Raw genomic sequence first — 25,766 nt, 5'->3', positions numbered from 1 at the left:
CTTATGTGTTTTTAACCTTGGATGGATGCAAATGTATTTTAGGACACCTTCATAACAATCACGGGAACTTTTACAACAACAAATCCTCAAGAGAGTCAAAAGTGTCGTGTTTCACTCACTCATAGTTTTTGACGAGCTGGTAAAGTGCGAGCAGACTGCCGTACCAGCTGCCACTGTTCTGCGACTGCAGATACAGGTTAATCTTGTCCACTACACCCGTCCACCGGCCAGGAAAATCATGCTTTATTATGGCCCGCAAGCATACTGTTAACTGAGCCCTGCCAAACAACAACAACAAAAAAAGAGAGTTAATTTTTAGGTTCTAACGACTGTCATTATGAAATGAAAACATTGTGACTTGCCTTATGGACTCAGGGCAACGAATAATGGCCTCCACCATGTTTTCTCGGATCTGTCCGCGGTCATTTTCATGGATGTTGAAGGGAAACACCACCTCTCCCAGTGTAGGCTCCCGGTCCTGCCAGTACTGACTCACCATGTTCTTCAGGTAGATGGCAGCTGGAGGATGAATGTGACGTCATTGGTTATTTCATCCAATCAAAATTGACCATTGGTAAAGGGGAAGATCTCGACCCTGAACGATTCAATTGGGAAGGGGATTGTGACTGGCTGTAGGAAAAGAGAGGTTCTTACCTGCCTGTCGCACGGGAAACTCCACCTGCTCCGACACTATGATCTGTAGAAGAGTTGGGGCGAAGTTGATGATCTTGTAGGACTGAAAAAAAAAGAGACATTTTTTTTTTTACAAGAGAATAATAGTTTTTATTTTTATAAGCAAAATCAATCTACAAAGCTCAGGGATTTCTCTTTATATACATGTTTTCTCAAATACCAATGCAACGTGGCACCAAAATTATTAAAATATTGTTGATCTATGATGGTTCAATTCACCAAAAGCCAATCATTCAATTCAGATAAGCCAAAATAGCACAAAGAAAGCACAGGATATTATTTTTTCTTTATAATAAGTATGACTAAGAACTTATTAGATGTCAGAAATGTAATGCAATGAACTAATAAAGTTAATTTCTGCCAAAATAAAAATGCAATTGCGGAAAACAGACACTGATGTCAAATAGACTGTGGATCTTAGAAGTTTGCAACTGTATACCATTGGAGAAAATCACATATTCTTTCAGAGGAAAAGATGAACTATTAAAAAAATTTGGAATCCATTTTTTTATTATTTTAAAACAGTACCACATGATTTGATTTGACTAAAAAACTAAAAGTTTATCTTCATTAATTAATCCTGTATCTCCTCCCTTTTTATTTATTTATTTTTATTTTATCTATTCATTTTTACATGCCGTGTGCGTGTGTGCTTTATTTCAGTTGTTTGCTGCTTAGTTTCGATGTTCTGTATTGTTATTATTTAAAAAAAGCAAAATAAATAAATATATAATTCAAAAATTTTATTGCACCATTGATCTCACAATTCAAACTTTTTTTCCCTCATTTGTAATTTTTGTATGTATGTATTTACGTAATCGAATTAAAAAATGATCTCATCTCAACTTTCCCAGTGATGAACTTGAAAAATTGTCACTTCAAGAATGTCAGCACTGAGATCAAATCTGACAATGAAAACTACATTTTGAGGTAACATTTTTGTGAATTTTTTACACAACTTTGACTAACCCAAAAAATTTCAGGTTATAATCTGGCAAATGAGATTTAATATCAATATTCATCACAATTCTGTGAAAAAAAATAATTGTTTCAGCATTGATTTCATTCATTTTCCTTTGGCTTAGTCCCTTATTCATCAGCAGAATGAACTACCAACTATTCCGGCATATGTCAATGATATTTGGTTTTTGGCCCTTCATATGAAAAACTTTGGGCTCCCCTGATGTAAACAACAAGCACATCCACTCTCTAACACACAAGCTCTTCTAAAACAGAACTGCCTTCAACAATGCCTCTGCAGAGTAGGAATTGCACAGAATTGCATCAGTGGAAGCTGCAGAAATAATGATTTACATGCAGGAGAATCAGGACACAATGAACAACCATGTCACATTATAACATCACATCCCCAAATTGACTAACAGGAAAACTATAAATGAAGACTGAGACACTTAAATTTTGGATATAACCTAAATTAAGTCATTTTATTCATGTAAAGCGACTATATTCATAATTTAGTCCACAAGGATCAATAGTCGGCATCTCATTCTGCTGTTGAACAATGATGCCGTTGATTCACTGCAACTAGTGGGCACCCTTAACAGTAAACAAAGCGTTAATAGGGACGAAAGCAGACTATTATTCAGCTTTATAAATTAAAAATCAGGCCACAAACACTGAAGGCATCTTTTAGCGCTTCTGTTCCCCAAAGAAACAACAAACTTCTCCAGACGGAAAACTGACCTGGTTGAGTTCATTCTCAGCCGCGAGCCTGAGATTGGGGTCTATGGTGCCCTTCAGAGCCTGTATGATTCGATTGGGATCCATGAGGGCCGAAGAGGTGGATGAATTTCAATAAACTTTGGACTATCGGACAGATGCGCGGACGATCTGATGCCTCAGATCTTACAGGGAGCCCTGCCCCAGTCTGCCGTCAAGCGACTGTCAGCGTCGCAAAAGAACAAAGCCAAAGCGGAGCGTTTGCAGCAGAGGCTGGCGTGACAAAAAATTAAAGGGACCTCATACACAATATAGTTCTTAAATATATCAATATAAAGAACTGTCCTTAGCTAATTTATTTATTTATTTTTATTGCAATAATAACAGTACATTACAACAAATACAAAACTGAAAGAAGTATGGTACAATCAATTGAAATATTACTTTTAGAAAAAAGTAGAATGTAAGAAATTTACTTAAATCATTTTATTTCATACACTTCTATATTATAGGGTATATGCACAAAGACTTTTATTTTCAGCGGGTGCAGGATTATATTTCCCCAAAACTGTCACGGTTACTGTTAAAAAATGAACAAATGCGTGAATAAAAATCAAACTTCACCTCAGTAAAGCTGGTTAGTGGAAAAGCACATTTACTTATGTTTTGTTATTAAACTAAATAAAAATTAGATTAGTGAAAAAGCAGTGCCAAAAACTGAAATAACCCGTTATCTTTTTACATTACACTTATGTTAACAAGCCCACAAGTGACTTTTCATTTTCAATTGTGCTGGCTGATCCTCGTACATCAATTGTTTTCATGTCTTTTTACACTTGAACATCTAAACGAATGCTCAGGTCTATTTAACCGACTATATTATTAATGCTGTAAAAGGTATTCCATTGCCAATTGGACTTTTTAGTGGCTGAACAACACTTCCATGCATATACCCCCATTCATAAACAAGAACACAGTCTACATCAGCTTTGCATGGCTAAAATAGTTTTAAAACATACCTGTCTAAAAGTAATATTTCAGCCATGGTGTCACCCTTCAGGTTATTGTTTTGAACTGCAAACGTAAGGCACTGACAGATAAAAAAATAAAAATAAAATAAATATATAATAATAAATAAATAAATGAATAAATACATTAAATAATAATAAATAATAAATAAAATAAATAATAATAAATAAATAAATAAATAAACTAATAAATAAATAATAACAAAATAATAATGAATGAATGAATAAATAAATAAATAAATTAATTAATAAATAATAAATAAAATAAATAATAATAAACAAACAATGAATAAATAAATAAATTAATTAATTAATAAATAATAAATAAAATAAATATTCAACAAATAATTTAAAAAATAATAAAAATAAATAAATAAATAAATATAAATAAATAAATACATAAATTAATTAATTAATAAATAATAAATAAAATAAGTAAATAATAATAAATAAATAAACTAATAAATAAATATTCAACAAATAAATTAAAAAATAATATAAATAAATAAATAAATAAATAAATAAATAAAAATAAATAAATAAATAAATAAATGAACATTTTAATAATTTAAATTCTCTCCTTCTTAAGAGAAACTTAAGGCACTGACAGATAAACTTGATGGAAACAGAAAAATCATCAGTAATGCACCATTTCCCCAATGCAATCTAAGTCAGTAGTCTTCTCCCTCATAGTTCATGTCCACAAGGAGGAGCTGGAAAACTAGTCGTTTTTCAAATAGGCTTTACGAGCCTGCAAATATCATAACAACATGAATTAAATGATTGATTTTGAACTGAAATAATAAAGATAATTTTGAGTCAAAATATGTATTTAAAGCATAAACAAATAGTAAAATAGTACTGCAAGACCTCTTGTCTCTTCAATCAGTGTTTACATTTCGACCATGTGATTTATGTATACTAATGTTACAGTTCAACACATTGGACATATTTTTTCTTACCCCTTAAGTTGGGAAGCTGATCGTCCATTAGATTCCATGCTTATCTGCTGCTCGAGACCATTTAAAGAAGATCACAGACGTAATTTAAAATATATAAAACTAAAAATGTATCCTGTCTCCATCGACACACTACTAGTGTGTTGTTTTCATACTGACACTGACTCCCTTCCACTCCACCAGGGGGCGTCAGCGGCGTTGACGTTCAGCGTGACAGTGACACCTTTAGAGCCTAATCAATATCAACAACATGACACTGATGACAGCCGCCTCGACACAACTATGTATATACGTTTAAAAGCTATTAAAGTACAGTTGCTGCAGATGACAGCTCAGTTACAGACTCTGTCACTCGACAGCATATATTTCAGCCCATCAATAACGTTAATAACAAACGACGCGCTGTGCTGTCAAGCATGAAGAATGTCACGCGACTCACCTGTAAGTATCTACACATAATTAGTGATTTTTAAAGTCGTTGGCGCTCATTATATATCCATTATATTATATATTATGTTATATATATCAGTTTTAAACTGTATTTAAATCATTGGCATGTCGAATAGGTGTTTTCATTTGTTTGCTGAAGTATGGGTGATGCTACTCTTTCCTTGTCAGTCATTCAAATATAACTTTAACCCTGGATAAATAGATATTTTTTGTGAAAATTATTGTGTATAAAGGTAGTCTTACCTTAACGAAGGTTTAACAAAGACTTTGTTTACATCCCTGCTGAAAAAAAAACAGCTTAAATCAGGTTTTAGAGGGGTTATGGCCATTTCCACACTCGTCTTAGCTGGTCAGGCAGAAAAATGACCTGCTAAAATCAGGGTGACCAGCCTGGTTTAAGCTGGTCAAGCTGGTTTTAGCTGCCTGACCAGCTAAGACCAGCCTGAAAATGGCTGGAAATCAGCCTGGAAATGGCCAAAACCCCTCTAAAACCAGCCAACCAGCCTATGCTGGTGGCAGCAGGGATGTTGCTCTCTTGATGAAACTCCATGTGAATTTAGGATGGAGATTCTTCTGAAGCTTATTAGGTAGAACAAATAAACTGTTGTGTTTTATCAAACCTAAAATAGTGTTTTTTGAGCATGTCACATGAAAGTGTAAAATGAACTTTGATATGGAGTGCTTTTTTATTTACTTGTGTCTTTCCTTTACAGAGTGAAAGGGTGTGTTTAGTCCAGCAGAAGCACGTGGTCCGACATTGACTGTAATGGTGGACATCTGTTGAGTGACAGGTAATGCATAGTATTTGTCTGTGAGATTAACTTTGTTATTTGACAAACAGAGATATGCTGCGAACACAAGGTGCACAAAGCAGATGCAAAATAACAATTCTAAACTTTAAACACATTTTAAAAAGTTACATGCCTTGATTTAAATCATCTTTTGTATGGGGGAAGTGCAAACCCTTGCTTATTTAAGTAATAATGCACATCCAGGCAGTTCCTGAAGAATAAAGCTTTGTGTCTTATTTCATCATAAAAAACTATTTAAGGATGTTTTTTAGCAACAAGGCACTTTGATAGAGGTGAAGTTGGTTTTATATTTGGATATTCAGACATTCTCCTTAATATTATAGATCCAGAAAAGTATTCTTTGCTAATTCTAAATATGAGAATCATATTAGCAGCCAAAGACTATCAACGTGTTGTTTTGAGGTCATACTCACATGCTAGTTCAGACTGAATACTCAAAGTAGCGTGGTAAACAATATAGAGATTGATAAATGAACGTACATGCAAATCTAAAACTTTAAATCTTAACCTAACTATGAAAGCTTTCCCTCTGTGACACTTTGCCATATTTTAAAACACTTTCAAAATGGATGTGTTTAATCCAAGTCTTTTTTAAGTCTTTTTTCTGTAATCATTTACAAAGATGTGTTGTATTTGAAATTTGTTTTGTAATATTTTGATTCATTAGGCATGGGCTGGTATAAGATTCTGACGGTATGATAACCTTTGATAAAAATATCATGGTATCACAGTATTGTGATTACTGCTCTAAAATATATTCTTTTTAAATGTCTGGGTAAAAAACAAAAACTTTTTTCCCCTTTGAAAAGATTATATAATTGAAGTATTTATGATAGTTTGGAACAGTAAACATGTCAGGCTAAATAATTCAAATTAATCCCTGACTTCATCAGTTTAAAAAACACATATGTCTTTACAATTTAAAACAGCATCATTGGATTTTTTTTTCTGCTGGAGATACTGTTGTCCTAAAGAACTTAAAAAAATTAAGTAAAAAATCTTACATATACCTTGGGGATGGTGTTACAGAATATTTTGGCGTTTTTTAAACCTTGACTTTGCCAAACCTTGAAAACGTTTGTCATCCCATGCCTATTGTTCATGCTTTAGTAGTGAAGTGCAATCTTTTTCTGCCGTATTTGTTTCACACTGTAGTTTAGCGACTCTTAAACCCATGTCTTTGCACCATGTTAGGCTGTGTAATGGTGTCTAACATCAGTTTTGTTTTTTTTCTTTATGCAGAATTCATTTTGAACACTTTATAGTGTTTGATTTATGGACCAACACAAGATTTATTTCACCATTCTGTTCATTCTGGTGAGTCTATTTATGTCTGCTGTGTTGTTTTAATGTTTTGACATTAAGTTATTGAATTTAATTCATTTTAAATTAATTACAATTTTAAAATATTTTTTTCTCCTTTTTTTTTTTTTTTAAACTGCCTGTTCTCACGTCTTCTATAAATATAACATACGAACTATTGTTAATGTGAGATCCTGATGGCCTAGTGGTCAGTGCTCATGGAGTGAGATCTGAACTGATCACTGGAGACTGGGGTTCGAATCACCACGGTGTTACTAATTTTTTATATTTTTGCCAAAAAAACGATATTTAAAAAAAAAAAAAAAACTTTTTTTTCCTCTTTTCTTTCTTTCTGCCTCACCTCTCTCCTTCTGCTCCACCTGTCTCTCCTTCTGCTCCGCCTCCAGCCCGCCTCTTTTCTCAGTTCAACCTTCCTCTTGTCTCGGTTCAGCCCACTTGTCCTCACAGTCCAGCCTTCCTCTCTGATTTCTTTATTCCCGCTGCATGTTTGTCCGCCATCGTTACCCGTGTTACCGCCCCAGGTACGTTTACGCTCTGATCCGTGTTTCACTTTGTGCTCTGGTCCGTGTTTCACTTTGTGCTCAGTTACCCTTGAGCCTCAGGTACTTGCCCTCTTGTTTGTCTTACCGCCCCAGGTAGTTTCTTAGGTGGGATTCGAACCCATGTTGTAACCGTAACCTTGTCCGCAACCAACGGTGTTTAGCCACTAGCGCCATCGCAGCTTACACGATGAGAGAGGGTGTTTGACGCATGTTGTGTTTTTATGACAATATGCAATAGTGGGATTAGAACCCAGGTCTCCAAGAGTAAAGGCTAATGCTTTACCAATGGAGCCACTGAGTCAGATCAGTGGGGTAAGTTTTCCGGGTGAAATATAAAGAGTGTTTTGTGGCAGATTGGAAAAAGACTCAATATGCGGGATTTGAACCCACATCTTTACTGCATCAGACTCACTAGTCTATGCTCTTAACCACTACTCCACTGTGGCCTGATTTGTGTTGTGTGTTATGTATGTTATGTATGTGTTGTTTATTGTAGTACTATTTTGGAAAGTATTTCACTCATTTTGGCATAAGCGGGGATTGAACCCAGGACTCCCACGTTAATACACAGTGTTTTAATCAACTGAGCCACTTAGCCAGACAAGAAAATAAAGGGTTTTTGAGAGGGTGACATACAGATGTTTTGCATTTTATCGCTAAAAAACATTTTGCACTGATTTTGGCATAAATGGGATTCGAACCCACAACCCTCAATCTTAGAATATAGCGTATTAACAAACTGAGCCACTGAGCCAGACAAGAAAAGAAAGGGTTTTTGAGAGGGTGACATACAGATGTTTTGCATTTTATCGCTAAAAAACATTTTGCACTGATTTTGGCATAAATGGGATTCGAACCCACAACCCTCAATCTTAAAATATAGCGTATTAACAAACTGAGCCACTGAGCCAGACAAGAAAAGAAAGGGTTTTTGAGAGGGTGACATACAGATGTTTTGCATTTTATCGCTAAAAAACATTTTGCACTGATTTTGGCATAAATGGGAATCGAACCCACAACCCTCAATGTTAAAATATAGCGTTTTAACAAACTGAGCCACTGAGCCAGACAAGCAGAAAAAGGTTTTTGGAAGGGTGATGTTGATATCTATGCATAATATTGCTAAAAAAAGTTTTGCACTAATTTCTGCATAAGCGAAATTCGAACCCACAACCTCCAAGTTAAAACGTAGTGTTTTAAATAATTGAGCCACTGAGCCATACCAGTCGAAGATGGGTATTTGACAGGGTGACATTAAGATCTTTTGCAGTTTAATGCTAAAAAACCTTCATCACTGGTTTTGGCATAAGCGGGAGTTGAACCCACAACCCCCAAATTTAAAACTCAGCTATTTAATCAATTGAGCCACTGAGTCAGACGAGCAGTAGTGGGTTTTTGACAGGGTGACATTGATATCTTTGAATCATATTGCTAAAAAACATTTTGTAATGATTTCGGTATAAGCGAGATTTGAACCCACAACCTCATAGTTAAATTGTAGTGTTTTAAATAATTGAGCTACTGAGCCAGACAAGAAGAAGATGGGTATTTGATAGAGTGACATTGAGATCTTTTGCAGTTTAACTCTAGAAAACAGTTTGCAGTGATTTTGGCATTAGCGGGATTTGAACCCACAACCTCTAAGTTAAAACATAACATTTTAATCAATTGAGCCACTGAGCCAGACAAGCAGAACAAGGTTTTTGACAGGGTGACACTTAGATCTTTTGCAGTTTCACGCTATAAACATTTTTTACTGGTTTTGGCATTAGCAGGATTTGAACCCACAACCTCCAAAGATAAAACGTAGCATTTTAATTAACTGAGCCACAGAGTCAGACGAGTAATGCAGTGTTTTTGATAGGATGACATTGATATCTTTGCACCATATTGCTAAAAAAAAATTTGCACTAATTTCGGCATAAGCAGGATTTGAACCCACAACCTCATAGTTAAAACATATCATCTTAATAAACTGAGCCACTGGGCCAGACAAGGTGAACAGGGTATTTGACAGGTTGACATTGATATATTTACCGGTTTAACGCTAAAAACATTTTGTATTTATTTTGGCATAAGCAGGATTTGAACCCATGCACTCAGAGTTAACATGCTAAGTTTTAAACAGTTGCGCCACTAAATCTGAGAGTTTGCATCCTATTTTAGATCAGGTAATTGATACAAAGCACTCAATTAGAAATTAAGAACAGCAACAGTGGGATTCGAACCTAGGTCTCCCAGAGTAAATCGCAGAGGTTTAGACAATTGAGCTACTGAAACCAAAAGAGTGTTAGTGTGCTTTGTAGCATTTGTGTGTATTGACGATGTTGTGCAAAAATATGAGGCAAATGCTTGATAAAAGTCAATATGCAACACTTATGTGCTCCTCAGACTCTGTGGCTCAACTTATTAAAGCGTTGCGTTTTAATCATGAAGACCCAAGTTCAAACCCAGCTCTTGATGACCTTAATTTGTAACTGTGTGTTATCAATTAAATCAAAAGCATTCGCAAATGGGAATCAGCAATCATTGGATTTGACTTCAGGACTGAAATATTAAAACTGTTTGTTTGAGCAGCTGACTAATGACTTACTAATGAAGCACATGATTATTTAGCACTTTTTCTGAGGGATCTGCATTTGATCAAACAAGGTTTACACAAAGGATTTGAATCCATGACTTTCCTCCTGAGAACCTGTTTAAGGCACCTGGTGCCTTTATGAATTTATCTTGGGTAAATCATCTTTTGAAAGCATTTTAATATAAACATTTATATGATAGATATATATCAGCAGTGGGAAATATACTGTCCCACATAAACCTTTTTTTATTATTAAAATGCCAGCATTCATGAAACATTTCAGTTTAAATTGTGCAAACAGTCACCAAAAACTTAATTCATTTTGGCCTGTAATTGATTAAAAATACATAACATATACATACTTTTTAAAACTTGATTATTACTTGAATAAAACAAAAGAGTAGAGTCTGGAGATTTCTATCAGTCTTGATGAGCTTGATTAGCTGCTTCAGGTGTTTTCAATGAGGCTTGAGCTTTAACTGCTCTACAGCTGCAGGATTACACACTTCATACTCTGTCCTCTTGCTGTTTTCATGCGGATACACAAATCGTCCACAAGTGGGCACAACACTGACACATTGATCAGGCTTTCTTTAATAAATCTTTATTAAAATGGCATGTGTGTCTGTAGATTGATGTTGATGTGATGACCAGTCCTGAGCTTCACATCCTCCTCATCTGAGACACAGAGAAAGATTTAGTCAAGTCTGTTATTGGAAAACAAAAATAAGTCAATCAGTGCTGTGTAAAAAATATTAACAAGTTAAACAGGCTTAAAAAAATATGATATACTGTCAGTATGAAAATGTGTGTGTGGTTGACACATAGGCAGTAAAAAAGCATATTTTGCAAAACAGATTTTTTGATATTTAGTTTGAAGTCTGATGTTTGAGAAACATTAGGGGTCACTCTTAGGTTTCTTATCTTTTCTTTTTGCTGAACTGTACTTTTCTGTGCTCTCTGGCAACCTTTTATTTGTGTTGTGATTTTCTTTAAGCATTAATAATAATAATAATAATAGATTCAATCTTCTGTGGCGACCCCTAATAAATCAAATATTAACCTCTGAGTTATTTTACTTTATTAATGCTATTACACTCTTTGGCCACAAGAGCGAATTGTGGAGCAACTGTTTGTCATCTGCCTTGTGTACATTTTTCAAATGCACAAGACTGGCTGGCAGTCTTGAGCGTCAGCTTTTTCTTTGCCACTAAAATACGACTCATCTGTTAGGAACTACCAGAGCATTTTTCCATCTGCTCCTCCGAGCTTAAGGTTTATGGAGATGATGATATGCCAAAACAATTTGAATTTGAATTGTGTTCCTTTGAATTATTGACCATTGTAATTTAATAAATCTGAAATTTCATATGCTGTTAAAATTGTTTTGAATTAGAATTTCTCAATTTGAATTTCATAACCTGAATGTTAAACATCTGAAATTTAAGACAACTGAATTTTTCAAGGCTGCTTTCGATGTCGGGTCACATAAAACAAACGTTATGTTGAAAACTCATCAAGTGGCTTTCCCTGTACGCTATTTACAACAATATAGACTTTTCAACACCTCTTATGTTGTTACCATTTAAAACAAAGTTTTAAGCACTTAACAAATGAGGTTAACAAAAAAAAAAAATATCTAAGCGAGTCATTTATAATGAGTCAATTATTTCATTTATAATTAAGCCGATTCGAACGAATCTGAATGAACAATTCAGTGATAAAGATAGAGATTTGGCGCCACCCACTGGACATTTGGTCTCAATGAATTTTAGTTAAAATAATGTAATATTTTTAAATATTTGGAAACATCTGAGGTCAGAATCAGCTTTTTATCCCTCAAAACACCAAAAAAAAAAACGTAAATATAAATTGATGTAATTAAATTAAATATATGAATTTGCTTTACTGAAGCATGCCTATATTTATTACACAAACTACTGAAAATAGCTGAGCCCTGATAGTCAGTTTGCAGAAGAATTGTGTCCTCCTGACTGAGCCTCACATACACCAGTAAACTCACGCAGCTCAGTGATTAGCCAAAATGCTTCGTTTGACTTTTCAGTGATCGTCTACTCTTCCCTGTGGATGACCCCTGACCTAATTTCTGCTGAATTTTAATTTCAAGATCTGAATTTCTGGTTTTGAATTTTATGATATTGAATTTGATGTTCTGAATTTCTTCATCTTGAAAACTTGAAACTGTATTTTTACAAACCAAATATCTGCAGTCTGTGAATTCAGAACACACACAAAAAACCTGAAGTCTGAAAAAAATCTGCCTTGAAAAATTCAGTGGTCTTAAATTTCAGATGGGTAATATTCAAGTTTAAACTACGAAATTCAAATTCAAATTTTTTTTAACAGCATATAACAATTCAGATTTATTAAATTACAATTGTCATTAATTCAAATGAACACAATTCAAATTCAGATTGTGTTGGCATATTATTAGCTCCATACAGATTCTGTCTGACAAACATGAAACTTGGTAACAGTCTCTAGTCTACAACACGTACAGATAAATTCACTACTTTATTATTATTATTGTTATTGTTATTATTAAGTCAACGCCACAAGAACCAGAATCCGCGTTTCAAAACACATTTGTCTCCTTCGGCGCGCCGTAGTGTTGTTGTTGAAAAGTGTCATGGTGGCGTTCACCACTAAGAATGTGCATTTTATCAACAGAAGACCTTTTGAATCCCTTTGAATTGGCTGGTGTGGATTGTTTTGGACTTTTAGACTGTCGGGCACTACACACCGCTCACAGCATACGTTTTCAGCGGTCGTTTAATAACTGTCGCGTTAATGATCAGCATTCGTGAGTTCTCCATATTATCATGTGTGACCCGCAGCGCGATGAGGAACTGCGGCCGGTCCCGAAAGAGAGAGCCGTGCTGGAGAGTTTCTTCACTCAGCTCGGAATGTTCTGGTTCGACAGGGCGAAGGATTATGTGGAGAAGGAGAAGGACGCCAGTAAGAGCGCAGGGGCCATTTGGGGGTCTCTGCTGGCCGCCCTCGCGCACCTGGCGGCCGCAGAGAAAGCCTACCATAACATGACTTTCCTCGGCCAAAAACTAGGTATCAGTGAAGCGTTTACTGTTCTGTAAGGGGAAAACGGGTATATGATTACAATATGAAAAGCCATAATTATTAAATAAAAGTTATGAATTATGAGTCATAATTAGGCCTTATTAGATTTATAACATAATTGAGAATTAATTATTGGGGATAAAGTTCTAAGTAATATTAATAATATTGTTCTAAAAGTCATATTAGCACGCAGCCAATGCCTATTACAGTACAACATTGTTCACACACAGTCAATTAAATAGTGTTAAGGTTGTTTTGAGGTCATTCTTGCATGCGATTTAAGACTGAATATTCAAAGTAGTGTGGTAAACAATATAGGGACCGTTGTCACGTTTTCATAAGAGTAAGTCCTTACTGCTTTAACCTTTTTAAATTCTGCTTTTCTATTATTTTTTTAGTGCCAGAGTCTGAATGTGCAAATATAAAAACATGTTTACCTCAAAAAGTGCAATGAATAGATAAAGTAACAAAACATCGGCATGAAATTGTGGATATTAGTAGATTTAGATCTACATACTAAGACATAATTATGAAATAAAATGTATGAATTTATAATAAATCAAAATGCCTAAAGTTATGACAAAGTCAAAATTATGAAATAAAATGTATGAGAAAGCCTACCATAACATGACTTTCATTAAACAGAAACTCAGTACACTGTAAAACAGTCCACTTCATCAAATGAAATGAGTGTAGTTTACTTGAAATTTACCGAAAGTTAAATTCTACTCATCTGAAAAGAGTTTTGAACTCAGTGTTGAAGGTTATGAAGTAATTAAGTACCCCATTACTTCAACTTAAATGAAGTTCACAGTACTCAAATAGATAAGTTTTTTAACTTCAGTGGTTTGTAGTAATTGGTTTCCTCAAATGGTTTGATTTACCTTAATTTGTTAGGTTTTAAAGTACTCAGTTGGTTTGAGTTCTCTTCATTTATTGGGGTTTACTGTGCTCAAATTGCTTTGTTTACTGAAATGGATTAAGTTCGCAGTACTCATTAGGATTAGTTGAACTTAAATGGTTTGAGTTACCTTAACTTTTGGTTTAACAGTTTATCAAAGAAGCATTTACTGTATTGTTCTGTAAGGAAAAAAAATGTAATAATATTTATAATAAAAAAAAGCCAAAATTCTAAAATAAATTATGAAAAAATGAATAAAAGTTATGAGATACTGAATCATAATAATTGGATTTTAAAAATGTGGAGATTAAATATTGGCGTGAAGTTGGTTTATATCCGGTTTAATTTTAAAATTAAACATTAAAGAAGTTCATTTTCACAACTATGACAGTTCTAGTTATGAGATAAAAAAAAAAACTAAACAAATTATCATAAAGGTTATAACAAGATTACGTTTACTTTAGTGTTCTGTAAGGAAAAAAATGGTAATATTATAATATGAAAAGCCAAATATAAAAGAATTCTGATATAAAAGAATTAAAAAAGCCTACCAGTACATGACTTTCCTCAGGCAGAAACTAGGTATCAGGGAAGTGTTTACTGTACTGTTCTGTAAGGACAAAATGGTAATATGATTATAATATGAAAAGCCAAAATTATTAAGATATAAAAAAATGAATAAAAGTTATGAGATACAGAGTCATAACAGATTTTTAACAGTCCTAATTATGAGATAAAAACAAACAAATTATCACAAAGGTTGTAACAAAATTATGTTCACTGTACTGTTCTGTAAGGAAAAAATGGTAATATGATTATAATATAAAAAGCGTAAATTATTAAATAAGATTTATGTAAAAATAAACAAGTTATGAGATACAGAGTCATAATAAATATATACTTTAAAAATGCAGAAATTAAATGAACCGATAACAAAGAAACAAAAAATAGGCATAAATTGTGAGATATTATTACATTTAAATAGACATACTAAGACATCAAAGCATCAAAGCATATTAAATAAATAAAATGCCTAAATAAGTTATGACAGAAAGCTACAATTTTGAGGCTACTTATAAGATGTGCTCACATAAAAAGATAAAATCCAAATAAACAAATTTAAATTAGTTATGGTATTACACCATTATGATGATTTATTAAGTTTTATAATTGCAATCATTTTGTTATAGATGTATTTTTGTTTAAAATTTCATGCTATTATGCTTATGCAGTCTTCTAGTGAAATATCACAATTATATACCAGAGTAATACCTTGCTTTCACCTCATTTTTATGTGGAATAAATTATAATATTACTGTAATACTTTATAACAAATTTAAATTAGGAGCTATTTTTACTGTCAAAATTATTAGAAAGTGAAATATCGATGAGAAGCGATAAATCAAATTAGATATTAAAAATAAATACTTTGAGACTAACCAATTTACATTTAAAAAAATCCAATTTATGAGATTTAAAAAGCAAATTATCATAAAAGTTGTAACAAAATGATTACTTTTTCATAATTTTAACAGTTTATTTTATATAGGAATAATTGTCATTATGACTTATTTATTTCATATTTTGATGCTATTATGCATAAAACTAAAACAGTGTGTCATAATTACGAGTGATAATTAAATTTCCGTACATTTCAAAACTGACTTCAAATCTAATTTTCACGTTTAATCATTATTATGACTTGTCATGTTACTGTTGTTTATAATACACTATGGTAGTACACAATTATGATGATTTATTAAGTCTTATAATTGCAATAATTTTGTTTTAGATGTATTTTTGTTCAGAATTTGACCAAATACAACACAGAAATAAATTCTGAGTATGAATTGTTATCTCCTAATTGGGACTAATTTGAAGCAAATATTTATGATTAATTTAATCATAAATTAATTTATGATTAATTTATTAATTAGCAGTTTGAAGAAGATGTATGTAGTCCAAAAGCTTACAATTACCTTTTTAACTATGTCAGTCTTCCAGTGAAATATCACAATTATATACCAGAGTAATACCATGCTTTTACCTCATTTATATGTGGAATAAACTATAATATTACTGTAATATTATTCCATGATACTGTGGCTTTGAATATGCTACAAACTAGTAATTTTAACTAAATTAAAATGACATTAGTATCATTTAAATACTGCAGATGTCGCCATGTGGCCATACATAATGCATCTCCATCTGTAAGTTCAGTGATTGGCCTAACACCAGAGACCAAACACTGAACTGTATTTCTGATCATCGCTAATATCTGTGTCACGCAGGTGGTCAGTCGTTCTTCAGCCGTAAAGACTCCATCAGGACCATCTACACGTCTCTGCACAACGAGCTGAAGAAGGTGGTGTCCATGGGCCGCCACGCACCTGGAGGATCCACTCCCAACCTGGAGGAGCTGCTGCCGCACCTGTCCGAGCAGCTGTGCCACTTCACGCAGGCCCGCATGGAGATCGCAGACTTCTACGAGAAGATGCACACTCTGGGCAGCCAGAAGACTGTCAACTCTGAGGAGTTGGTGGGCGCGCTGGACAGCATCCTGCAGAAATACAGCTCCAGGTGAGAGACCGCCTGTTGACCTGCTGCAAGAAAGAATTAGTAAACAAGTGGATTAAGAAACTATGGGATTATGAAGATCATTTAGGTGTGTGTTTTGGGAGTGTCTCAGTTGTTGTTTTGTATTAATTATACCACCAGAGGGAGCTTTGGCTTACCTTGTTTGAATTCATTGTCATTTATGTACACACTTATTAATATCATTTTATATGCATAATTAGTTATAAGGTAATATATCTATTAAAGCAAGAGATTTTTCAAGGTTATTTCAGACTTATTAAAAGTAAATGCAGTATGACAGCACAGGAATAGTATAACCATTAAATAAGTTGAAAAAAAAAATATATATATATAATGTTTTTTTGTATATTTAGCGGTGTTGTACACATTTATTTATATAATTTCATATGCACATTTAGTTATAAGGTAATATATCTATCCAAATGAGATATTTCAAAATTATTTAGGTATAATTTGAAGTAATTAATACAGTATTACATAGAACAGGTATAATATATAAACATTAAATAAGATTATCTAAAATACACAATACAAAATATTATCTAAAGATTATCTATATATCTATATATATAAAAACTACAAGTATATATATATATATATACATATATATATATATATATATATATATATATATATATATATATATATATATATATATATATATATATATATATATATATACACTTTTTTTCGTACATTTAATGGTATTGATATTTTTAGATGTATCCGCTTGTTAAGCGATGATGTGTTGGTGAAGTATGTAATACTGTTTCCGGGTCCAAGCCGCCACTCATTTGAGTTGAGAAACTATTTGTTTATGATCACTTTTAATTCATATCACACAATAAAGTTCATTTTATATAAAGTCATGGTGTGCACAACAATCTCTGGGCTTGCTGCATCACAAATACCAAAATTTTAACAATTTATAAAAAAAGAATGACTTTCTGGCCATCGGATATTAGGCATGGACATATATATTGCGATCGTGATTTTCGAAAGTATTAAATCGCTTTGTAAACGTTTATAATTACCATTTCATGAGTCTCCCCATACAGTTGAATAGAGCGCTTGGACCCGGAAGCTGCTTCGCATGACCTCACACTTAACAAGCGGATAGGGGAGGTACCAACCTAGGTCACACGGATTTAATCACGCATACCAGTTGCAATAAAGATCGGTTGCAATAGCAAACATGTCGTGTTGTGCGGTAAGATGCCAAAATTGAAAGTCCAAAAATAGAAAACTTAAATTTTACCGTACACCACACTGCTTTTAATGCCAATCGCAGATGTCTTTGGCTAACAGCCATCATAAGAGCTGAATGGAGTGAGGACCTAATTAAAAATGCTGGACTCTGCAGTTCTCATGTTATATCAGGTAAGTTCACACTATGCTGAATCATTCACATTACACGTTTTTGATTGCAGCAATGATTTCAGCAAAAACAATTAAATATGGTTCATTAAACTGCGGACACTGAATGCTTAGATTGAAATGTAAAAATGTTTTTCCGCATACCCTGCCGTACAGGTGCAGTTCACTGTCAGAACGCATTTATTTTGCTTGTTGATGATTACCCAGGCTTTATACACGTCTGCCTTCTTTTCTGTGGCTAGGCAGAACCTCAGTTTTTAGCACTACATAGTTTTGAATCTAGTAATCATGTAACATTATTTCTTGCACATGACACCACAGAAAAAAATTGTAGGTATCCAAAGACTTGTAAGCCTTTAACTTCTCTCGTTACAACACGTGGAGCTTCAATGAGATGAGTAAATTTGGGGCTGGATGCTTCTTGTCCTATCCAATATTCATTGGGAGGGTGCTATCACAAATGGACCTGTCAGACGAACGCCAATCACTTTATTGTTAATTTTGCTGAAAAACTGTGCTTATCACTGAGTGACAAGCTGTTTTAATATGCTGAAAGCATTATGTAAATAATATAAATAATACATAATCAACATATCTTATCTCTAACACAGCAACAAACTCTGTATCGCATCGCATGTTATTCCCTCGCTGTAAATGCTAGTGCTCCTGTTTTTTTTCTGCAACCTCGCTGCGCGCGCATCCTGAATGTTTACAAACCGGTAATTCGCCTATAGATATGTTAATATTTTGATGATTTAATTAGTTTCAATTGGCATTTTGTTTGTCTTTTGAGGCAAAATGGCATAATCGCAGTTTTCCTATCCTTACATAACACACACAAAAAGTAGGTAATTGTTTATTTTATTACTGAGTAATATTAATTAAATGTACTTACTTACAGGGTTGGAATGTGAATTGAGTTTAGAGTTAGTTGCATCTAACTTAATCATAATTAATTGTAATTACTTTAGTAAGCACATGGAATGTATAACCATAGTAAGTACAAGGACACCTTAAAAATACCCAAAATGATTTGCACCTTAAAATAAAAGTACAGTGCTGTCAGAAACTCTAATGTAGAAAGGAATGATGTATGATAAATCAGTACATGAGCACCTGTTTAATGACATCTGTTGTAGAGCTCAGTCATGCGGACGGCTCAAGGTGAACTCTGCACTTCACTGAAGATAGAGAGAGAGAGAGAGAGAGACACACACTTTTAAAACCCTTTCAATATACACCATTTCTCAAAACATATCACTTCTCATAACAATTATACAAGACAAACAATTCACAAATTAATAACATTTGCACACTCATTCACTATCACTAAAGCTTCTCTTACATTCACTCCTATTTATTCATATTATGCAAATTCAACAGCAACTCTAAATTTTAAAGAGAGAGAGAGATTCAAGACCTTTATTGAATTTCTAGATGTGATTAATTCATCAACATATGACTGTCAGTAAAAAACATAGGATACAAAACAATGAGTACTTATTGATGCAGGGGCATGACATATAAACCTGCACTCTAGACTAAGCGACCCATTTCTGTTGCTGTGACCAAGTATGATTCAGGGTTCCCACTGTTTAATGCTCACCAAATTCAAGGACTTTTGAAATCACTAATCATTTAAAATTAAGAATCTTTGTAATTCACACCCACTGCGCCATGAAAGTCCTTCCTGTATTTAACATTTCATTTACCCTTAATATTTACATTAATGTCATAATAATGATGTTTTGAATGTGTCATTTTCAAAAATGTTGACCTTTTCCAAGTCTTGTTCGAAGAACTTTAAGACAATTAGGTGAGTTCAATCCTGGTAATATTAAAATGCAGTTTCTGAAGTGTTGTTAATTGCATTATTTGTCGTAATTTATGTCTAAGATTTTTAATTTAAGAATTTCTTCATTTTTTTGTTCAATTTGTGCAAGAAGCCCAGTACAATTGTTGAAATAACACTATAAACTTTCAATTCAAGCACTTTCAATGACTTATGTTTGCTTTTAAGAACTTTCCAGGCCTTGAAATCATATTTCTGAAATTCAAGTACTTTCAGAAAAACTTGGGATCCCTGATGATTAAAAAACTATCTGTCAAAATACTATTTACATGAACTAATATCACGAATAACAAAGAAAACCCTTCTTTCTAATCATGTACATCAACGTATATAAAGAAACGGCTATAACTTGCTTATAATTGCTTGTGCAAAACCAATGGAAAATTAAACTGGCAGAAAACAGGAAAAAAGTTAAATTACTAATAATTCAGACAACCCTAATGCATTCATTTGAAGTGGTCAAGTATATCTACAGTAATACAGTATTGTATTAGCAAATGCAGTCAAAATAAATCAGACATCAGCTCATCTATTGTGCTGAAAACACAAGAGTTTGCAAACAGTTAGTGCTCAAGGAATGTAATAACATGGACGGTCATTGTGTCCTTGCTGAGGTAGAAGACAAGATCTCGCAAATGTTATCAGATCAATTAATCAGTCAGCAGAGATTCAGGCCCTGCCAGCATTGAGAAATCAGTGCATGACCTTGAAATTTTCTGCAATATTGATTATTTCCAAACAGGTTTCCTTACCTTCTATTGGCTGGCCAAACATTTAAATCCCGCCCCAATCTTTCACCACGGATGCTCTGCTCACATGTCTTCAACTGCAACAGAAAGCATTGTTCCGTCAGCCATTTTTCCCTGAATAAGCTGACTTTTCTTTCTCTCTTTGTCATTTCCTCATGCTCACTCTTTTCCGGCTGCCAGCTAAGACATGTAATTAATGATCAGTCAGGGGTGAAGAATTTTTCACGCTGCTGCTGAACGCAGGAGATGTAATGAGCTCCACGCCGCCCTGCAGTATTCATGACTTTCTCCAGTGCTAATGAGCAAAGAGAACAGGCTGGCGCAGCAAACAGGACACACAGATTGCAGGATTACAGAGATGCTGACAATCCTCCACCATCTTACATTGTCTCCTTGATACAGAAATTCCATTTCATGTAGAGCTGAACTGCCATTTTTCTCTGCTACGATTAATGCCATATAAGAAGCAGAATTTTTTCAGCATGACTTTAGTAGTTGAACTATACTATTCAATAATGTTTTATAACTATAGTTAAGTTTTAATGACCAATAATTTCAGAAACGGATCTGTATTTAAAATGAAAATGATTAATTTGACATTATTTATGTGTTTTTTTTTTTTTTTGTGCGTGTGAGAGATATGTCCTTGTAGCACTGGATGATTTGGATAAATGCTTGAGTATTTTGTGGGTGTTGGACTTATTTAAGCCTCTTTCTGTAACCATAAAGTGACCAGTTCCTCCCATTTAATAAAATAATAATAATAACATTGCCTAGGGCTGGGCGATATGGTTAAAGTGTAATCTCGATAATTGTTTTTCATATTGAACGATAACGATATATATTTCTATGTAAGTTGTTAATGCTTCCAAAGAGTCCATTTAATGGCATGACATATTTTTGCCCAATAACTTTTCAGTGGCCGAAAATGTCAACACACTTTTCGATTGTTCTACATTTCTTCTGTATGATTGGCTCTTTGCATCATTATAGAGTAATAAAGTGCAGTGCTTATCATTATTACTGACATAAATGTTATCACAATTCGATATAATATCGTTTATCAGCCCAGTCCTAACATTGCCACAGATTTGACCCATTAAAATAAAAATAAAAATAAAAATGTACACGATTAAAACAAATGAGAAAAATTACAATACAACTACAGTAATGTGACATTACTTAAAATTTTTAATAGTACAAAATCATAACTATTTAAAATAATCAAATATCTAACATTTTGTACACAATCTACACACATTTTCAATGTCTTAAAAATATCATAACTATTTAAAATATCATATTTGTGTCACACATCATTACTCTAGTTTCTGTTGTGCTGGTTAGACCCTTTTAAGTCAGCGCTAATTTAGTCCACCCAAAAGGGGTTTCTATAACTAAAGTCATTCTGATTTTCTGTGGTGCAAACATGGCAGAAAATGTGTACGCCTGCCAATAGTTTTAGAACCTCCATCAGTGCAATTTATCACATAGAAAGCTAATGTTAGCTATATAAACGGTCACACTTTACAATAAGTAATAAACAAAGTGTAATAAATGTATTGTTCATTGTTTATGTTAGTAAATGCATTAATTAACATTTATCATAACAGTGATATCAGTATTTATCGTAATATCGTACATTTATCCTAAAGTGTTACCGCATTAACACTTTTGAAACCACATTTCAATATTACCAAGATTGAATGCAACTCATTGTTTTAAAGTTCGTTGAACATGACTTTTCAAGCGGTTGCTGAAAACGGTCAAAATTTTGAGAGGGTGCTCGCTGCAGAGCCATTTGAACAGAGCTGAGCTCCAGCGAGGGGGAGCATGAGCTCTCGCTCCTCCTCCTGTAAGCTAGTTTAATGCGTACACCAACCCCACCCCTAACCCTACCCCCAGTGACATCACTCGTAGAAGTAGTGCAAAAAAGGTGGAGCTCAAGCTCAAGCTCCCCCTCGCTGGAGCTCAGCTCGCCCAAATGGCTCTGCAGCGAGCACCACTTGAAAATTTTTGAAAATGACACATTCAAAACATCGTCATCATGACATTTTAACAAAATATTAAGTGTAAATGAAATGGTAAATACAGGTAGGACTTCCATAACGCTGTATATGCTGTGAGTGTGAATTACAAAGGTGCTCGATTTTAAATGATTGGTGACTTTAAAAGTCCTTGAGTTTGGTGTCCATGAAAGAGTGGGAACCCTGAATCATACTTGGTCACAGCCATAGACTGTATTTAACTCAGAAAGCTAATGTTAGCAGCATTACTTGTCAAATTTGGGTGCCTCTCAATCATATCCCTAGCTATTATTAGTTCTATTATTATAGTTATTACTTTTAGTAATGATTTGAATGCAACAGAAAAATGGCCTAAGGGCAAAATTTAGGTCTTGGGCACTCTGCAGTAGTCAACATTTGAAGTGGTTCAAAACCCTTTGTGAAATTTGTCCTAAAACTATTGAACAACATCCATATTTGTCTTGGGACAATTTCGGAAAACTTTTTTAATCCACTTCAAATGCTGACTAACAGATACACCACATAAGCAAAGGACAAAAAAAACTTCACTTTTCCAACCATTTTGCTTCTTTCAGATTCCACCATCCAATCCTGAGCCGCCTGGAGAGCAGCTTCCAGGTGGAGGTGGATGTGTTGACGCAGCTGCTGCGATGCCAAGCACAAATCTCTGAGTGGCATTTCCTCCCATCCCTGCTAAATCTACACGGCGCCCATTCCAAGCTTCAGGCTTGGGGTCAAGTGTTTGAACGGCAGCGGGAAACCAGGAAACACCTCTTTGGAGGCCAATCCCAGAAGGCCGTGCAGCCGCCACACCTCTTTCTATGGCTGCAGCGGCTTCAAGCGACGCTCCTAGCAAAGTTCAGCTTCTACTTCCATGAGGCGCTCAGCCGGCAAACATCCCAGTCCGAAATGAAAACTCTAACAGCTCGAACCTCCCTCGATTACTTCGGAAAGATCTCCGGCTTCATTCGAAAGTACGACGCTTCGAATGTCTCCCTAGTCTTCGATAACCGTGGCTCTGAGAGCTTCCAAGGCCACGGATACCACCATCCGCAATCATATCGCGAAGCTCCCAAAGGCGTAGACCAGTTTCCGGCTGTTGTGTCACTTCCTGGTGGAGAACGACCGGTTACGCATTGGCCCAATGTTATCATGATCATGAGCGATCGCTCTACAGAGCTCAACACACTGGATAAGGTGGTCCACTTTTACGATGATAAAGTCCAAAGCACGTATTTTTTGGCTCGTCCCGAACCGCACTTCACCATCGTTGTGATTTTCGACGGGAGGAAGTCCGAAAGAGACTCGTACATCGTGGCTTTCCTGCAGGAGCTGATAGGATCCCTGAGGAACTCCAAACCCTTCACTTCACTCAAACCAGGATCCAAAGGCTAAGCTTTTTCACCGTTAACAATTTCCGACGAAGTATAGTTTGTTTTAAATTGACATTAGCCTTGATGTTGGTTGATGTTCTTTTTATTCACCGTGTTGTCGTTTTATTTTAGAATGACTACCGAAGAGGTCCAAAAGCTTTCGAGACACTTTCAGACCAAAGATCACCGCTGTGAATTTCTCTCTTTTTTAATGTGCACACAAATTGGTTCTTTCAGCTTGTGTTCGTTCTTAGCAATTGGACTTGGCTTTCTTGAATATGAAAGGGACCCATTGCAATTAATTATAATTTCCCCTTTTATTGTTTGTTTTCCTACTTATTTTAATAACTAAGTTCTGGATTTTAATATTTTTTGCTTTGGCGTCATGTATATGTTCACTTCTGAAATAAAGCTTGCAGTTGAGTAACGTTCAATAAATGCATTGACTTCATCATTTCGATCATTACTCCATTATAACATTTAGTGAAGTTTATTTATTAACTTATTTATTAAGTTTATTTATTAACTTAATTATTTATTAATTTATTAATTTCGAGAGGATCACGTGCTTATGATTGCTTGCGGCTGGTCCCGTATTATCCAATTTATGATTTACAAATCGGACGATTCCCAAGCTACTATAAATACCCTCGGTTTTATATAACAGCCATCTTCATTTTGAAGAATCCCTCCTTCCCCCCCACTCCTCCTCCTTTCCTAGATGGGTGACACGGTGGCCCAGTGGTTAGAACTGTTGCCTCACAGCAAGAACATCACTGGTTCTAGTCCTTACCAAGCCAACTGACGTTTTTGTGCGGAGTTTACCCGTTCTCCCCGTTCACTTGGGTTTCCTCCCACCGTCCAAACACATGCATCTTAAGTTAATTGACTAATCAAAATCAGCACCATAGACATGCTCCTAGTAAGTAGTTATCTCTTAAGAGCAATCACTATCTATTCATTAGCTACTACAGCAGGGAAGTTCTCGAGATCTACCTTACCTCAAGCTCCGCTCTCGCCTTGCAAACGGGAGGAAGCCCAGGGCTCGAGGATCTTATGAGCTCAGGGCTCTCTCCCGGGACAGCATGCCAAACAAGCTTTATAATCAATCATCAGCTAAGTGCGAACTTTTGAAACATAAGCAAAAGCAGACTTTAAAAGATGTAGATTATCTTTTTCTTCAACCAGGAATGGTTGCTTTTAACATGTTAAAAAAATCCGACCTTCATGGTAATTTAACGCACGATTTCAATGCTTTCTCAAATATAAATACTGTACAAGGATTTGGTTGTTTAATTATTTTCTTGTCATGGTTCACCGCAGCTCAATAAAATGGTAAGGTCACAGCTACACATACTGTATGAGAGATACTGTATGAGACTGCTGAATGAACCGTCTTGCATTTGAAAAACAGATGAAGATTAATATAAATCAAAACATTAAACATTCATAGCTTTATACTCTTAACACAAGGTCCTATAAAATCACAGTGGGGTCAAAGTCTAACAACAAAGTCTGGAGAAATATTGGAGATTCAGCAATAAGACACTATCCATATAATACAAACTCAACACGAAGCTGATGCAATAAAAGCAAATGTGGACAAACCAAACACTACATTATTATTATTATTATTATTGACCGTTTCAATTCAACATTTTAAAGAAGATATGGTATTATATCATAATAATGTAAATTATCAAATCGACTTGGACATTTTGG

The 25,766-nt window shown here is 34.4% G+C and overlaps 2 protein-coding genes and 1 long non-coding RNA gene across 15 annotated transcripts in view; 1 reads left to right on the top strand and 2 right to left on the bottom strand.

Moving 5' to 3' along the window:
• The window catches only part of ipo8 (importin 8), a 30,623-nt gene extending 26,140 nt beyond the window's left edge, over positions 1 to 4,483 (bottom strand). For 5 of the 10 annotated variants that reach the window (XR_012401576.1, XR_012401577.1, XR_012401575.1 and 2 more), the window contains exons 1-4: positions 2,398 to 2,586; positions 655 to 736; positions 363 to 519; positions 120 to 278 (exon numbers count right to left, since the gene is read on the bottom strand). Coding sequence is in view for 5 of the 10 variants with exons in the window: in XM_005164582.6 (XP_005164639.1) it covers positions 120 to 278; positions 363 to 519; positions 655 to 736; positions 2,398 to 2,481 (482 nt within the window). In the remaining 5 variants the exon portion in view is untranslated. Of the gene's footprint in view, positions 1 to 119; positions 279 to 362; positions 520 to 654; positions 737 to 2,397; positions 2,587 to 4,363 lie in introns of those variants that run through there. The other 5 variants (XR_012401578.1, XR_012401579.1, XM_073946072.1 and 2 more) reach the window with 2 other exon arrangements.
• Positions 4,484 to 4,581: 98 nt separating this feature from the next.
• kics2 (KICSTOR subunit 2) lies at positions 4,582 to 24,482 on the top strand. Of its 3 annotated transcripts, XM_073946080.1 has the most exons (6): positions 4,582 to 4,801; positions 5,524 to 5,601; positions 6,865 to 6,939; positions 12,927 to 13,152; positions 16,360 to 16,648; positions 23,247 to 24,482. In XM_073946080.1, the coding sequence occupies exons 3-6, from the start codon at positions 6,898 to 6,900 to the stop codon at positions 24,064 to 24,066; spliced, it is 1,377 nt and encodes a 458-aa protein (XP_073802181.1). In that variant the 5' UTR covers positions 4,582 to 4,801; positions 5,524 to 5,601; positions 6,865 to 6,897; the 3' UTR covers positions 24,067 to 24,482. The 3 variants fall into 3 exon arrangements, with proteins under 3 accessions (XP_073802181.1, XP_073802182.1, NP_001025261.3); XM_073946081.1 differs by lacking the exon at positions 12,927 to 13,152; NM_001030090.3 differs by lacking the exons at positions 4,582 to 4,801; positions 5,524 to 5,601; positions 6,865 to 6,939 and having other exon boundaries at positions 12,692 to 13,152.
• LOC101884274 (uncharacterized) lies at positions 10,657 to 20,944 on the bottom strand. 2 transcript variants are annotated; one of them, XR_012401897.1, is made up of 5 exons: positions 20,648 to 20,744; positions 19,160 to 19,224; positions 16,323 to 16,668; positions 14,617 to 14,675; positions 10,657 to 10,775 (listed from the first exon to the last, which is right to left on the bottom strand). It is a non-coding gene; the product is annotated as an uncharacterized lncRNA (long non-coding RNA). The 2 variants fall into 2 exon arrangements; XR_012401896.1 differs by lacking the exons at positions 10,657 to 10,775; positions 14,617 to 14,675 and adding an exon at positions 20,808 to 20,944 and having other exon boundaries at positions 16,581 to 16,671; positions 20,648 to 20,721.
• Positions 24,483 to 25,766: the final 1,284 nt, after the last annotated feature.

The sequence above is a fragment of the Danio rerio genome, chromosome 4 (assembly GCF_049306965.1).
Source record: "Danio rerio strain Tuebingen ecotype United States chromosome 4, GRCz12tu, whole genome shotgun sequence".
Taxonomy (NCBI): domain Eukaryota; kingdom Metazoa; phylum Chordata; class Actinopteri; order Cypriniformes; family Danionidae; genus Danio; species Danio rerio.
This window is presented reverse-complemented; position numbering and strand designations above follow the sequence as displayed.